Genomic DNA, 14,142 nt, shown 5'->3' with positions numbered 1-14,142 from the left:
AAGAAGGAAGATACATATATATATCATGTTGGTAATGATTATCTATCATAATGTTTCATGGTCCTTATATTGTAAGACTTACTGCCTTTAAACCCCTGTCCTTACAAACACTATTTGTGGTGCCCATGATTCTATAAGATACATCTTCATTTTACTTAACCTGTAACCGGGGAATTGGATTAAATGACAAAATTATTTTACCTGGTTGAAAATTTAGCAAAAAAAAAAAAAGCATGGAATAAGTTTTATAGCAATACATTGACACATATATTTATAACTTTCTGTTAATTTTAATTTTACCCCTAATTCTGTGGTATTTCATGGTTTCCATGTATTGTGTATTTTAAATGGATCGGATATTGGCTGGGTAGCTATACAAAACAATATATTTTGTTTATTGGATTTTACCTTACCTAAATCTCATATTTATTTGACAGAGAAAATTGTAGCAAATCTTTTCATATATCAATTTAATCCCTATCCTTAATATCTCAAATTAGTTAGTCTATTATATCATATTTTTAATAAATACTCATATATTTGTTTACTAACGTTTCGAGAATATATATTTAACTAATCCATAATATATATTCTAGTGAGATTTTGAAAATTTATAGTTTTAATAAGTTTTCTGAAATACTTCTTTCTAATAAGTTTTTAAAATAGATCTAATTATCTCGTTCTTTAAATTTGTATTAAATTAATTTTTTAATAAAATTTTTATTTAATTATTTTTCAAGAATATCAAAATATTTCATTAACAGATCTAACTGTGAGTTTTTTTACTTAATACTTTTTTTTTCCATTTTATCATATTAACAATTAAAATAAAATTACTTGGTTTATTTAATAAATCAAAGCATCCCACCAGACTTTCAAACCCCCATTAACCTTTCATCTTCAAAGCACCCCCGTAAACAAGATATCCATTTAATACCTACACTAATCATTATCAATTATTTGCATATCACACGTCTTATACAAATTGATTATTATACGAAAGTATTCATTATATACTTAGACCAATTAGGTTATTATTTTAAACATAATTCACAACATATTATTAAAGCCTCACAAAATAACCCTAGATTTTCCCCAAACAATCATTATTACATCAAATATTATTAAAACAATCATTTATTACATCTAATAACTAATTAACTACGAGACTTCCAGGCATAAAATCCCAAATAACAACAATCCATATTCTAAATATAAATAGATGATAGAATATGTGAAATAGTGATCGAGATTGTTGGAATATTTAAATTGTTGGAATGCTATTGTTTAGTGGCAAAGTGCCATGACACAAATTTAGAAGTGAAATTAGGCCATTTAGAATATAGAAGCTTTCAAGTCACCTTCTAAAAAGTTTAAGAAATTGGTAGTTTGCAAGTGAAATTAGGCCATTTTCTAGCCAACGTTCTTTTGGTTTTACCTTTAATTACAATGTAATCATTCTTCTTATTTTTTAAAGAGGGTAAATTTTGACTTTTTTTTTTTTTCATATTAAACGTTATAAAAAGATTAAGAAAAATGTACTTAATAAGTCATAACATCGACTTATAACTAAGAACACAAGATTGATTCTAATCTTTTGTTTCCTTCAATTTGAATACTATCCATCAAAATTGTTGATTGACATATTTAAATATTGGACAAATTATTTAATTACTATTAATTTAATATACTAAAAAATATTAATTAATTAAGGGAAGTGGCACAAAATAAATCCAATCAAATTTACCCTAAACAAATCAAATTTACCCTAAACAAATAGAAATTTGAAGGAAAAGAAATAAAATTCCCCAAAGTGAAAAACGTAGCGGGAAATTTGAATTTTTCGCCGAAAAACGCCCCAAAATTCAAATCTCTATACTCAATTATCATTGGTCCACCCAAAAGCGCCACGGATCGCTAAATTAAATCATTAACAACCGTCGATGAAATACCAATCCGACAGCTCACGTTCTCCCGACACATTAGCCAGTTCCTACTGCGGTATAAAATCCAAACTCTCAAAGACGATCCGACTCAAACCCGTCTCTCACTCAATCTCAACTCCGATAACTCCCCGTCGACTACAAGCTTCATTCTCTTCAACGTAAAACACCTAATCAGTGTCCAATGGAAACTGGCGGCAAGGCAAAGAAAGGCGCAGGAGGAAGAAGAGGAGGCGAGAAGAAGAAGGCAGTTTCTCGCTCCGTCAAAGCCGGTCTACAGTTCCCCGTCGGCCGTATAGCTCGTTATCTGAAGAAAGGAAGATACGCTCAGCGTGTCGGTACCGGCGCTCCCGTCTACTTAGCCGCAGTAATGGAATATTTAGCCGCTGAGGTAACCAGATCGTCTTTTTTTTTTTTTTTTCCTCCATTTCTTCCTCATCCTTCTCTGTCGAATCGCCATTGTGTTGATCTTAAATGTGTTGATCTTAGATATTTCGATTTACAGGTTCTCGAGTTGGCTGGAAATGCGGCTAGAGACAACAAGAAGAACAGGATCATTCCAAGACACGTTCTATTGGCGATTAGGAACGACGAGGAACTTGGAAAGTTGCTTGCCGGCGTAACTATTGCTAGCGGTGGTGTTCTTCCGAATATCAATCCGGTTTTGTTGCCGAAGAAGACAGATAAGGGTACGAAAGAACCGAAATCGCCATCAAAGGCCGGAAAATCTCCATCGAAGGCGGCTTAAGGGTGGAATTATAGAGTTAGGGTTGGATGAATGTTGTAATTTATGATGGTATGTTGGATTTGTTCTTCAATGGTTTTTTTTTTTTTTGTTTTTGTTTTTGTTTTTTTTTTTTTTTTTGTAAGTGTGGACGAAGAAGAATTAGGTATTTGGGAATGCAATACTGTATTCGATATTTACAAGCGAGGAATCAATGAGATGACTTATCATGTTCTTCATCTTCAAGAAATTGTTTTGTTATTCATCTTCAAGAGATTAACGTTGGTCAATAATCTAAAATAAGATTAACGAAGATTTGAATAAAACAATAATCACAAGGAGAATTGAAGATTATCAATTTGATTTGAGAAAAATAATTACTATGATTAACGTTAGTGTCAATATCTTGGTTAATTTAATTATCAATGAATTTAGAAGAAACTGATTTTAATGGTATATTGAAATAGAAGGATGTATGCATATACAATATCTCTATTATTACTTACCTAAAACTATAAACAAAGACAATTACAAAAACAAACCCCAACAAAATCTGGCATAGATACTGCTTCAATTCTTAATTGGAATATATATGAAAGAGTAGCAGCATATCTGAACCTGACATTGTGTTTTCACCAACCTTGTATTTGTAAGTATCCATCATTCATTCTCAAATCAAACTGCAATCAACACCTTTCTGCCAAATCATATATATATATATATATATATATATATATATATATATATATATATATATATATATATATATATATATATATATATATATTAACTTTTCAGAATCAAACCCCTCAAATGTAAACATTACAAATTGGATTAAAGATTTAGCTTTTGTAATCAGTTTAATTGTAGTGTTTATAAACCATTTTTTTACTTTTAGAAACACTTCATTCAATTCAAACGCACCTAAGCCGATAAACATTTTGTTTGTTTGACTCTAAATTTCTTTATTCTGTCATTTACTCTCGAAAAAAATGATTTGAATTTCGAAAATTAAAGGAAAAAAAAAGTTCAAAATGATACAGAACAGTGTAAGAAATGGGAAAATAAATCGTACATTAACAATATCTTTTATGAACCATTTTCATTTTCTTTGAAAGAAACTAAAAGTGACACCAAAATTAGATGTAAGATGTTAGATTCAAGATTATACAATTCAATAATCCTTACCGGGGGAAAATGCAAGGAATAGGTGGAAATGTTCTAAGACCATATGGATGCTGAAAAATAACAAAAGAGACTATAATCAAGATTCTAAAAAATTAAACCAAATTAATTAAGAAATAAATGAATTTATATACTCTTTTATGTCCCAAGAAACTTCCACATTTGACACAATAAAGACGTATACATAATTCAACACCATCATCGTCTTCTTCATCATTATCTTCAATTCTTTGAGACGCAATTTCCACCAAATTAACACTACAAATTTCCACAAGAAATAATAATAATAATAATAATAATAATAATAATAATAATAATAATAATAATAATAATAATAATTAATAATTAGTTAGTTAAAATAGGAAGAATTAATTAATTAATATGGTCTTACACAGAAGAGAAGTAAATTCCAGTACATTCATCAGAAGAATTCTGGAAGAAGAAATAGCGGCCATTGTTAGGGTTTAGAAGAAAAATATGAAAGAAAAGAAAACAATTAAAGAGATAAAAGAATTAGGAATATTTTATTAATTATTACTACGTAGAGATGACGAAAATCCATATTTCTATATGAAGCAATGAAAGTTTCGCAGATGGAGCAGAGGATTTTAGTTCTAACTGAAGCATCTTTTTCAACAACAAATAATCTCCCCATTTCTTTATTGCGATTTCTTCTTCTTCTTCTTCTTCTTCTTCTTCTTCTTTTCTTTTTGGCCTTCAGAGAGGTTATTATATATATATATATATATATATATATAGTTTTAATTTTTATTTTAGAGTTAAATTAATTAGTTAATGTTCTTATTTCCTTGTAAGACTATAAATGGTGGGTTGTAATCTAAAAGTTTTTTTTTTTTTGGGATCATATTTCAATACAACTTTGGTTCTTGGGAGTGAATTTTAGGATGGATTTAGTTTTGTTTGGGCTAAATACTTCAACTGGCTGCATCATTTATGATTTAATTAGATTAGAGAGATAAAAGTAGTGAACCTGAGACATCCGCATACGTGGAGGTGGTCAACTTGATAAATGAGAATGAACCAAAGTCCCCCCCTTTTTTTTTTTTTTTTATTAAAGATGCTTAAAATGTGACACTTTGTTTAGGGGAATTTCACCTTTTTTCCCGCATTTAGTGATCTCCACAATGCTTTTTGCTATCACAACCTCTACCAACACCTACAAATGTCCTCTTGAATCACACAATTTCTTATATCCTTCTTTTCCTCCTATTCTCCATGCTTTTCATTACTCCTTATTATTTAGATGTGATGTATTTTTATGTAATACGATCAAATTTCTTTTAACTTTATAATTTTAGTCATTGCCCTCTCGATTAATTTTAAATTTAGTATTTCGAACTTAATATTTATTGAAATTGATAAAAAAAAAAAACAACAATATTCAAACAAGGAGATGCAGTATATAAATATGTTCATAAAGTACTTTATGGTGAAAAATACTAATAAAAATTCACTATAAACTACTAATTAGAAGTTATTATTTAAGAATTATGGAGAGTATGAAAGACTATAATTAAGCATTTAAAATTATAATGAAAAAATTAAACAAACTCTATAATATAAGAACAAAAATGATATTATATTTTAATATAGGAATAGCTTAAGTTTGAATATAGAAGAAGGGAATAAATAAATAAATAAATAATTAGTAGAAGAATATTCAAATATGACAACGTACTGGCCGCAGCCCAATTTGCTGATGTGGCAACCAGCGCATTGACAACTAATTTCATTTTAGTATCAATAATGCTCAAGGGAATCTACTTATAAAATTTATAATATCACCTATTAATAGATATACATTTGTACGAACAACTTGAAGGTAAAAGATTCAATTGTCTCATTTCTAGTATTACAATAACTTCGACATTTATATCTATTTGTTCTATAAATTCTTTTACAATTTGTAAAAAGTAGATTATTGAAAAATATAAAGAGTTAGGGAAACCATTTCAATTATATATCCAAGGAGAGGATGAACTAAATTATTGTTTTTGAAGTGTAGAAAAGTAATAGAAAATATTGATTGAAGTATGAATTTTGTCCCTATGTCTATGATTGGAATATGAAAGTAAGAAAAGAAAAAATAGAAAAAATTGAAAATACAGCGTAGCATAAACCCACTACTACACGTGGCATAGAAGATATAGAACAGAATAACGACAGGTGTCAGTAGATAATTGGCGAGAATCGAGGGACTGTTCCGTCATTTCATTTCCATCCTCTTAAGAAAGGGAATAAAGTCCGAGAAAAAGGAGGTTTCTTTACGGGTGATGAGCCGCTCAATTTTTTCTTCTTCTTTTTCGCTAAAATCGGTAAACTGACCCACGAATCACTGTCGATCTCTCTCAATTTTCCCACGCGCCACTTCACGCGCCTCACCGGTGACTCGTTTCCACCTCTTCTCCCATTTTCCTGACTTGGAATCGGTACATTTCTTAGGCATTTTGGATTTTTTTGTTTTTTTTGTTTTTTTTTGTTTTTGTCTTTCTAACTTTTGTTCGTTAATAATGGAGTTTGTTGAGTTTTTGTGTCTTTTCTTTTCTTTTCTTCATCTGGGGTTGTTTTGATAATGTTTTAGGTTATTTCTGAAGACGGTTTGTTTTGGTTTCTGATTCGATTTGATTGCAATTGTTATGGCTGCTCCACCTGCAAGAGCTCGGGCGGATTATGATTATCTCATAAAGCTTCTTTTAATCGGCGATAGCGGTGCGTAAATAGTGCCTTCTTTTCTCATTATTGTTTGTCGATTGGGAAAAACGCAAAAAATTTCGATTGGGAATGCCTGTTTCTCTGGGATCTGGGATCGCTGATGATAATGTCGATTACCCTGAAATTGATTTGGTGATTGAGGATGTTTGTTCTGATTTGATGTATTTTACATTTTTTAAATTTGAACATCTCGATTTCAAGATGTACTGCTGCTCAGTTACTGATTCGGTTCGCATTGTAATGCCACCAAATGCTAATGATGTTCTTTGGTTGCTTTCGTGTGCAGGTGTCGGTAAGAGTTGCCTTCTCTTACGTTTCTCTGATGGTTCCTTCACCACTAGTTTTATTACTACCATTGGGTGTGTATGAACTCCAGTTTTCCATATGAATGTAAATGTAAATGTCCATGTCATGTGGGATTGTGAAAATCACATGGATTTTTACGTGTTTAAAAAGCTTTTTTCTGAACTGACTGGATCAACTTTTTTCCTCCTGCAGTATTGATTTTAAAATCAGAACCATTGAGCTTGATGGAAAACGGATCAAGCTTCAAATTTGGGATACTGCTGGGCAAGAGCGCTTCCGTACAATCACCACAGGTATTCTTTGTCACCCTTCGTGATTATGGACTTGTCCATTGCTAAGAGTTGAATTCATGATAGAAAATCAACATTGTAATGCATGAAATTGATTAGTGGTTAGTCTTTACTGGATCTGTTCCTAAATTGTATATCTTTCGTGCATTCGAACTATTAATGGTGATTTTGGACAGGATAGGTTGCAGTTTCTTCTTTGTTGCATATGGAGATTGATTCTCTTTTCTTTGTTTAACAAGATGTTCCCACTATTGTTTCATGTGCTCCTTAAATTGTATCATTAGTATTAATGGTCATGCCAAATATTCCGATTAGCAGAGTTTCTTAGCTGTTTTGTTTGTTGTCTTCAGCTTACTACCGTGGAGCAATGGGCATTTTGCTGGTCTATGATGTAACTGATGAATCATCTTTCAACAGTAAGTACCATTTGCCATTTCTTCTTGAAGATTTTTCTTTTGGTGAATTATATTTAATATTGTACATAATTTTCATTGGATCCAACATATGCTTCCATCATTCATTAATGTCTTTTCCTATGAGGTGTGGCCAAGGCTATGGAAAGGATGTTTCATAGCATCCATTTTCGTTATCATTTTTACCTACTCATTTCTTATTCTCCCCTATCCATTTTCAGATATTAGAAATTGGATTCGTAATATCGAACAACATGCTTCTGATAATGTCAACAAGATATTGGTTGGAAACAAGGCCGACATGGATGAAAGCAAAAGGGTATGCTATATTCTGCCGTAAAAGAACATAAAAGAAAGGCATAGACTCTAAATGGTTGTGCTACGTACCTCACAGCTTGTGAACAAACTGTTGTTGTCGTATGCATAGTCATTACATCAAATTCAAGAAGAAAATAATTACGGAACAGATTTTATGGCACAAAAATGTTGTTTAACACAAAATCTAGCCTCCAAGTCATAACTAAGATTACTTTATCCCTCAAGCCCTCACTATTGTCGTAACGTATCTTTTAATATCCTTCTCTTACAGGCTGTGCCTACATCCAAAGGACAGGCACTTGCCGATGAGTATGGGATCAAATTCTTTGAAACTGTGAGTTGCTTGCTCTTCTACCTGTGTAATTTTTCCACAAAAGTGTAAAGTTGGTAGGCTGAAAGATATTTCCATTGCAGAGTGCAAAGACCAATCTTAATGTGGAAGAAGTTTTCTTCTCGATAGCAAGGGATATCAAGCAACGTCTTGCTGATACTGATTCAAAAGCCGAGGTATTGTATCGTTTTTCTGCCATAATTCACCCAAACATTAAGCTACAACCTTTTATTTTCTCATTGTATCCCTATCCTATACCTATCCTATAACATCCCACAATTCATGACCAAAAAGTCGGCTTTCATTACATTTTGCAGCCTTCGACGATCAAGATCAATCAACAAGACCAGGGAGCCAATGCTGGTCAGGCTGCGCAAAAATCAGCTTGTTGTGGCTCTTAAGATGATCAAACCCTTTGAAGTAGTAATCATGTTGAAGTCATACTTCATTGATCAAGTTATTTTGTAATTCTTTTGAACTTCATTTAGTGTGTAATAGATAGATAGGCACTTTCATGTTTTAGAATTTCATTTGTGATCATGTCTATATTATAAAGATATTTATTTGTTTTCTTTTTTGGCTTTTCAGAAACGATGATGTCCCAATTATTTGTTTGCTATAAGATGGTTTGTATATAAAGCAACTATTTTTACTTTAAAAATGATAAAACTTATTTTGGTCATTTACCACTCTTCTTTATAAAGTAATTCGACCTATTGCTCTCCATCTCCTATCAGTTTACTATGAAGAGCAAAATCAAAAGGATCGAACTACCTACTTATTAAAAAAAGATAAACTTATCATTACTCTAAAGCTTAGACCATCTATCTAAGCTTTTGAGTTGGTGCTATTGAACATGGTGTTTAATGATAAGTCTAATTATGTTGCTTTCACCTTCATTATTATTTGATTTTTACCTGTTCAACTTTTCACAAATTTTCAAGCCAATAAATAAAAAGATATGTTGATGCATGACATAATTAAATCTAATGCTATCTTTGAGCAATAAGCTTTTTGATTGACCGGTGATTTCATAATCATTGATTCGTTTTAATTGCAAGTACTGTTTTATGGTATATTGCAATGAAGTTTTTGATAGTTTTGCAATATCTATTACAGTATAGCAATAAATTTTAGACCTTCTATCCACCAGAGCAAAATCTGTTCAACTTTCGACTAAAGAATGTACAAAAACATAGAAACTACCCCCTCAAAAGAAAGGTTAAAATTTCCATGTCTTCAAATATCAACCCCCGATAGCTACACAATTTAAAGGAAAGTTTAATCAGGCTTTCATGCTAAGAATTTACAATGTGGCTGTAGTTTCCAACACAAATGGTTACAAAAATTCCAAATAAGGTGAAGCATTTAAATTCTAACACCCCCCCACCCCCCCCCCCCCCCCCCCCCCCCACACCAATTGAATTTCAACCACCAACTGATGCATCTGGGCAAGTACGATAGAAACCAACGTCCACGAAAACGTTCAGACAATCAATCAGTTAGCAAGAAATTTTTTGATTACCTTGAACAGTGTCCACCTAATCTTCTCTGGCATTTACAGTACTGGCAATGAAGTCTAGTCTACTACAGGTTAAGTTCATCCTTGCCATATATGCGTTGAAGCTCGCGAGTTGCTGCTTGAAATGATTCTGGAAAAATCAATTCAAAACATAATTTTAGAGTGAAGAGCATAATTCTCAAAGGTGGTGTTGTGTGTGTGATTTGAGTACGATAGAGGGAGCAAGAATTGTTTGTGGATGTATTTCCAAAGAAAAACTAGTATTTACCTTTCCAAATCCGAAAAGATTTCTGATTGATAGGTGCACCAAATATAGTTTGGATTGTATCAAACAACAAGCTCTCTGGTGTGCTTCTTAATTCTTGTACGATCTGGTAAATAGTTTTCCCATTCTCAAAGTATATATGATTATTTGGGTGTTTTGTTTTGCAGCCAGCGTGCCGCTCGAACTCATATGCATTAAGCATCTTCCAAGAAAACAAAGAAAGAGTGTGTTAGGTATGATCTGACTGAATGCATCTTGAGCTATAAATTTAATGACTTACCTTGGAAAAGTTGCAAGATTGGCATCCACAAAGATAGCCAGATCCCTTTATTATTCCACGAAGCTCCTAATGAAATCAGTGAAAGGTATATGGGGTAACCACACAGAGAATACAACTTACGGTGTAAATGAAGCAAAGAAGATAATAAGTTACCTCTCTGGTTACGGAAACATACTTAACAGGAACACCATCAAGCATGCCGGTTGATATCAAACTTCTAACATTTGAAGGAAAACTGTTTGGAGCTTCTTTCCTCATTTTGTATTCTGGTCTACTCTTCAGCGTTATATCAGGCTTTTGCTTCGCTAACTGAGAATTGCTTGCAGGTACATCGAAACTTGATGATTCCAACTCTACGACACCCTCAGCTTCAGATGCTTGGAATGAAGGTTCATAAAATGTTGAGTCATGGCTACCAAGTGTCCTGCCTAAGGATATAATATCTTGATCATCAGGAAATCCATCAAATGAGATTATATTTGCATCCCGCTTACCATAATCATCACCAATGGAGACAACATTGTCATCTATCTTCCCACTATGACCTAGAAACCTAATATGGTGATCCCCATTGTTGGAGGTTTGATTCATCAAATTGAAACTGTCATCCTCCTTAATATAGGCTGATCCCACAGATACAAGGCCCGTTTCAATTTCCTTGTAATAACTATCTATGGTGAGTTGACCACCATCTTCCCTATTAGTATTACTTCTAAGACACGGTTGGAGATCATGTATATTATCTTTTACCGGATTGACTTTCACTTTTCTAATTCTTCCATAGCTAGGAGATGTTTCAGGATCCTCCATACCATGAGAAATCGACAACCCAACAGATGCATCCTCTCCATAATGGTCTTCAACTTCAATACCTTTTCTCCTGAGGTCCACATTATCCGAAATTACAGAAGATGTTTTAGCTCGATCAAAGTCAGTAGACCTTACTGATTCAGGTCCAAATAAGTGGCCGATAAGTTGATGTGAAACAGACTGATAACTTGGAGTATGTTGCTCCCAAGGAAAAACATTCATATTTGACACCACTCCAGTCATTTTACTATTTGAAGCTTGAATTGCTTGCTTCTTGTTGGGGAAAACCTGTGTCTCACAGCCATCTATAAACCAGTGATGTGCCCGCTTCATGTCTAATAATGATGGGCTGTCAAAAGTTGAATTTGCATCATTTTCATGCCCAGGAACCTTTGTCATCCAAAAACCCTTGTTCTGGACAGAAAATCACAAATAATCAGAGCAAGTGGATTCTTTCTGTCTTTTCCAAAATCATAGGTCCACCAAGAAATGATTATTCAGAGAAGAAATCAGAAAGAATTAATGCGAAGAGGCTATTTACTGTCACACTTTCGGTTTTCCTCTCTAAGTCTTAGACCACTCATCTTGATGGTTTTTCGAAAGGATTTCTCTATCCAAAAGACCTTTTGCGTGGTGGTAAAAATTGAGTTTATGCTCCAGTAAATTGTGCTAGTCTCAAATCCTAAAAACATTTGATTTCATTTTGCAATCATAAACACTTATCATTTGAGAAATGAAACGAGGAAAGCCAATTGAATGTCCATCCAGGCCATCAAGATCGCTATAGACCATTCAAAAATTTGAAAAAAAAAAAAATCAAGCATACAAAACCACGATTCAAACCCTAAAATATGCCCCAATTTAAGTTTTGAATATGGTACTCTATATACAAATTAAAAGAGGGGTACTGTTTCTATTAAAATATTCAATCGTGTTATCCCATGAGATGTAGCTCAAACTCTTAGAACATAGCCATTAATCGAACCTAGTACTCTTCTAAGCTCAGACGCAAACGATTTTAAGCAACAAACCTAGAAATTCATACTTGTAGAACTTCAAAGCATACCATTCTGATTCTTCTTCTAGTCAGAAGTAGTTTAGTCTCATTCACTCAACACAGCATCTACCACGTGGAGAAGCATATGAATCTTCATAGAAACTCTTCCAAAGATGGAGGTTCCTTGTTAAACGCACTATCTCCCCAATTTCTTCGAGCCCACCATTTCACTGCACCAGAATTAATGAGAAAAGAACTGTACTCATACCATAGACCCAACCCACAGTTTCAATAAACACGCAAAGCTTAAGAAAAGAAACATCAATATCCTCTTGCACACAAAGCGAATCAACGAAGATCGTGGGAATTTTCGAGCAAGAGAAAACCTAGAAATGAACGCAGAAAGACAAATTTTAAGTTGTCCTTACCATTCAAGTGTACCGGAAACGTACCGTCCGTTGATAAGTGAGTTTCGAAAGAGTAGAGCTCCGGCGAGGAGTTTCGATGGGTTTTTACGAGGGAAGGACTGATAGGTTAATTAGGAAGAGTGCAGTTCTGTATGAGAGTGGAAACGGAAAATATGTTTAATACAATACTCATTTTTAATGATTTTTATGAATACCTTTTGATATATAAATCTATTCTATAGTATATATGAAAGCATCATAAACTTTTTCTTTCCTTTTAGTTTGTTTTTTTTTACTACGTTGGTTTTACTGTAATTTAATTCTTTTAATTATCTAACATTTTTTACCTTAGCGTTATCTCACAATTAATTAAATTCATTTATTTTTTTTAATGTGTTCTAAATTAAGAAAAAACGTATGATCTCTTCTATCACTCATGCATTCTCCCTCATCTTCTTTGTGATTCGTGTTCAAATTTTCAATTATTATCTCTCTCAATGTGAGTAATAAAATAAATCCATATATAAAAGAATTTGTTGTAAAGCAAGATGTACTTTTGTATTTTTCAATCGAGATGCAATGAGGCTTTTGACGACACTATCAACTATATGTCGAATAAGTAATATTCTCATGGTACTTACCATGTACTACAACATTATTTCATCTATGTATCTATATTCGATTAATTTAAACTTTGGTTGTCTTTGAGTATTATATTTTGGATGGAAAGAAATTTCTTTATCCATCATTTTTTATTTTATTTATGTCATTTCATTCTTTATTATTTGTTTTCTTTCTTTCATTTATTTTTAATGAAAAAAGATATGTTTTGTTATATTATGGTTAACCACTAGTTTCCTCTTTGTTTATATATATTATATTCATACAGCTGTGTGTTCATAAACTTAAAATTGATCTTATGATTTTATCTGACAATAATCGTCCATGGTTACAATCGAAATAACACAAATTTTCCAAACAAAAGAATAACGAGATGTTTCATTCAATCAACTTCATACAAAAAAAATTAAAATAACATGAAAATGTTTAATTTCTAAGATATGTATAATTTAAAATTTTAAAATAGATATTTTGTTTTGTAATTAAAATTTTCTTTTATTTTGTATAAATTTATTATATAATTCCAAATATTTTACTTCACGGATTTATAATATTTGAATATCTTAAAAAGAAAAATTAAAAATATATACTATTTTAAACCTTAAATTAAATTTTTTACATTTTTACATATAATTAAACAATTTAAATTAAAATTTAACATATAATTGTTCTTTCTAGTATCACTAAAAAAATGCAAAAGATTTGTGATATCGAAAAATAAATATTAAAAAATAAATATTTTAGATAAAATTAAATTTGACTTATTGAATGAGGAGAAAAATATTAAATACAATAATAATAAAATACAAATATTAAAAAAATATCAAATTTTATAGAATTATTTATAAAATCTATTGAAATAATTTGATAGATTTTCACTGTAAGAGATGAGGGACTTTTGACGTACAACGATGTCGGAAGAAACTACAAAAACGTCGGGATATCTTTTTTCGATGCTGTTTACTGCATCGGGACGCGCGTCGGAAGAAACGCGTCG

The 14,142-nt window shown here is 31.8% G+C and overlaps 3 protein-coding genes and 1 long non-coding RNA gene across 6 annotated transcripts; 2 read left to right on the top strand and 2 right to left on the bottom strand.

The window, feature by feature from the left end:
* The first annotated feature begins 2,047 nt into the window (after positions 1-2,047).
* Positions 2,048-2,917, top strand: LOC103490586 (histone H2A). The gene is made up of 2 exons (XM_008450158.3): positions 2,048-2,334; positions 2,449-2,917. The coding sequence occupies exons 1-2, from the start codon at positions 2,128-2,130 to the stop codon at positions 2,689-2,691; spliced, it is 450 nt and encodes a 149-aa protein (XP_008448380.1). The 5' UTR covers positions 2,048-2,127; the 3' UTR covers positions 2,692-2,917.
* Positions 2,918-3,178: 261 nt separating this feature from the next.
* Positions 3,179-4,084, bottom strand: LOC127144027 (uncharacterized). The gene is made up of 3 exons (XR_007815585.1): positions 3,987-4,084; positions 3,856-3,905; positions 3,179-3,364 (listed from the first exon to the last, which is right to left on the bottom strand). It is a non-coding gene; the product is annotated as an uncharacterized LOC127144027 (long non-coding RNA).
* A 2,038-nt stretch (positions 4,085-6,122) lies between these two features.
* On the top strand, positions 6,123-8,925 carry LOC103490585 (ras-related protein RABE1c). The gene is made up of 9 exons (XM_008450157.3): positions 6,123-6,302; positions 6,455-6,582; positions 6,872-6,944; positions 7,084-7,184; positions 7,532-7,597; positions 7,816-7,913; positions 8,184-8,246; positions 8,327-8,419; positions 8,561-8,925. Exons 2-9 carry the CDS (start codon positions 6,510-6,512, stop codon positions 8,642-8,644), a joined length of 651 nt encoding a protein of 216 aa, XP_008448379.1. The 5' UTR covers positions 6,123-6,302; positions 6,455-6,509; the 3' UTR covers positions 8,645-8,925.
* A 439-nt stretch (positions 8,926-9,364) lies between these two features.
* LOC103490584 (uncharacterized) lies at positions 9,365-12,727 on the bottom strand. 3 transcript variants are annotated; one of them, XM_008450153.3, is made up of 6 exons: positions 12,546-12,727; positions 12,187-12,347; positions 10,464-11,534; positions 10,311-10,376; positions 10,034-10,232; positions 9,365-9,895 (listed from the first exon to the last, which is right to left on the bottom strand). In XM_008450153.3, the coding sequence occupies exons 2-6, from the start codon at positions 12,187-12,189 to the stop codon at positions 9,831-9,833; spliced, it is 1,404 nt and encodes a 467-aa protein (XP_008448375.1). In that variant the 5' UTR covers positions 12,190-12,347; positions 12,546-12,727; the 3' UTR covers positions 9,365-9,830. The 3 variants fall into 3 exon arrangements, with proteins under 3 accessions (XP_008448375.1, XP_008448376.1, XP_008448377.1); XM_008450154.3 differs by having other exon boundaries at positions 12,570-12,726; XM_008450155.3 differs by having other exon boundaries at positions 12,152-12,347; positions 12,546-12,724.
* Between the last annotated feature and the right edge of the window lie 1,415 nt (positions 12,728-14,142).

This window comes from Cucumis melo, chromosome 11, assembly GCF_025177605.1.
Source record: "Cucumis melo cultivar AY chromosome 11, USDA_Cmelo_AY_1.0, whole genome shotgun sequence".
Taxonomy (NCBI): Eukaryota; Viridiplantae; Streptophyta; class Magnoliopsida; order Cucurbitales; family Cucurbitaceae; genus Cucumis; species Cucumis melo.
Note: the sequence above shows the minus strand (reverse complement) of the source record. Positions and strands in the feature narration are given on the sequence as shown.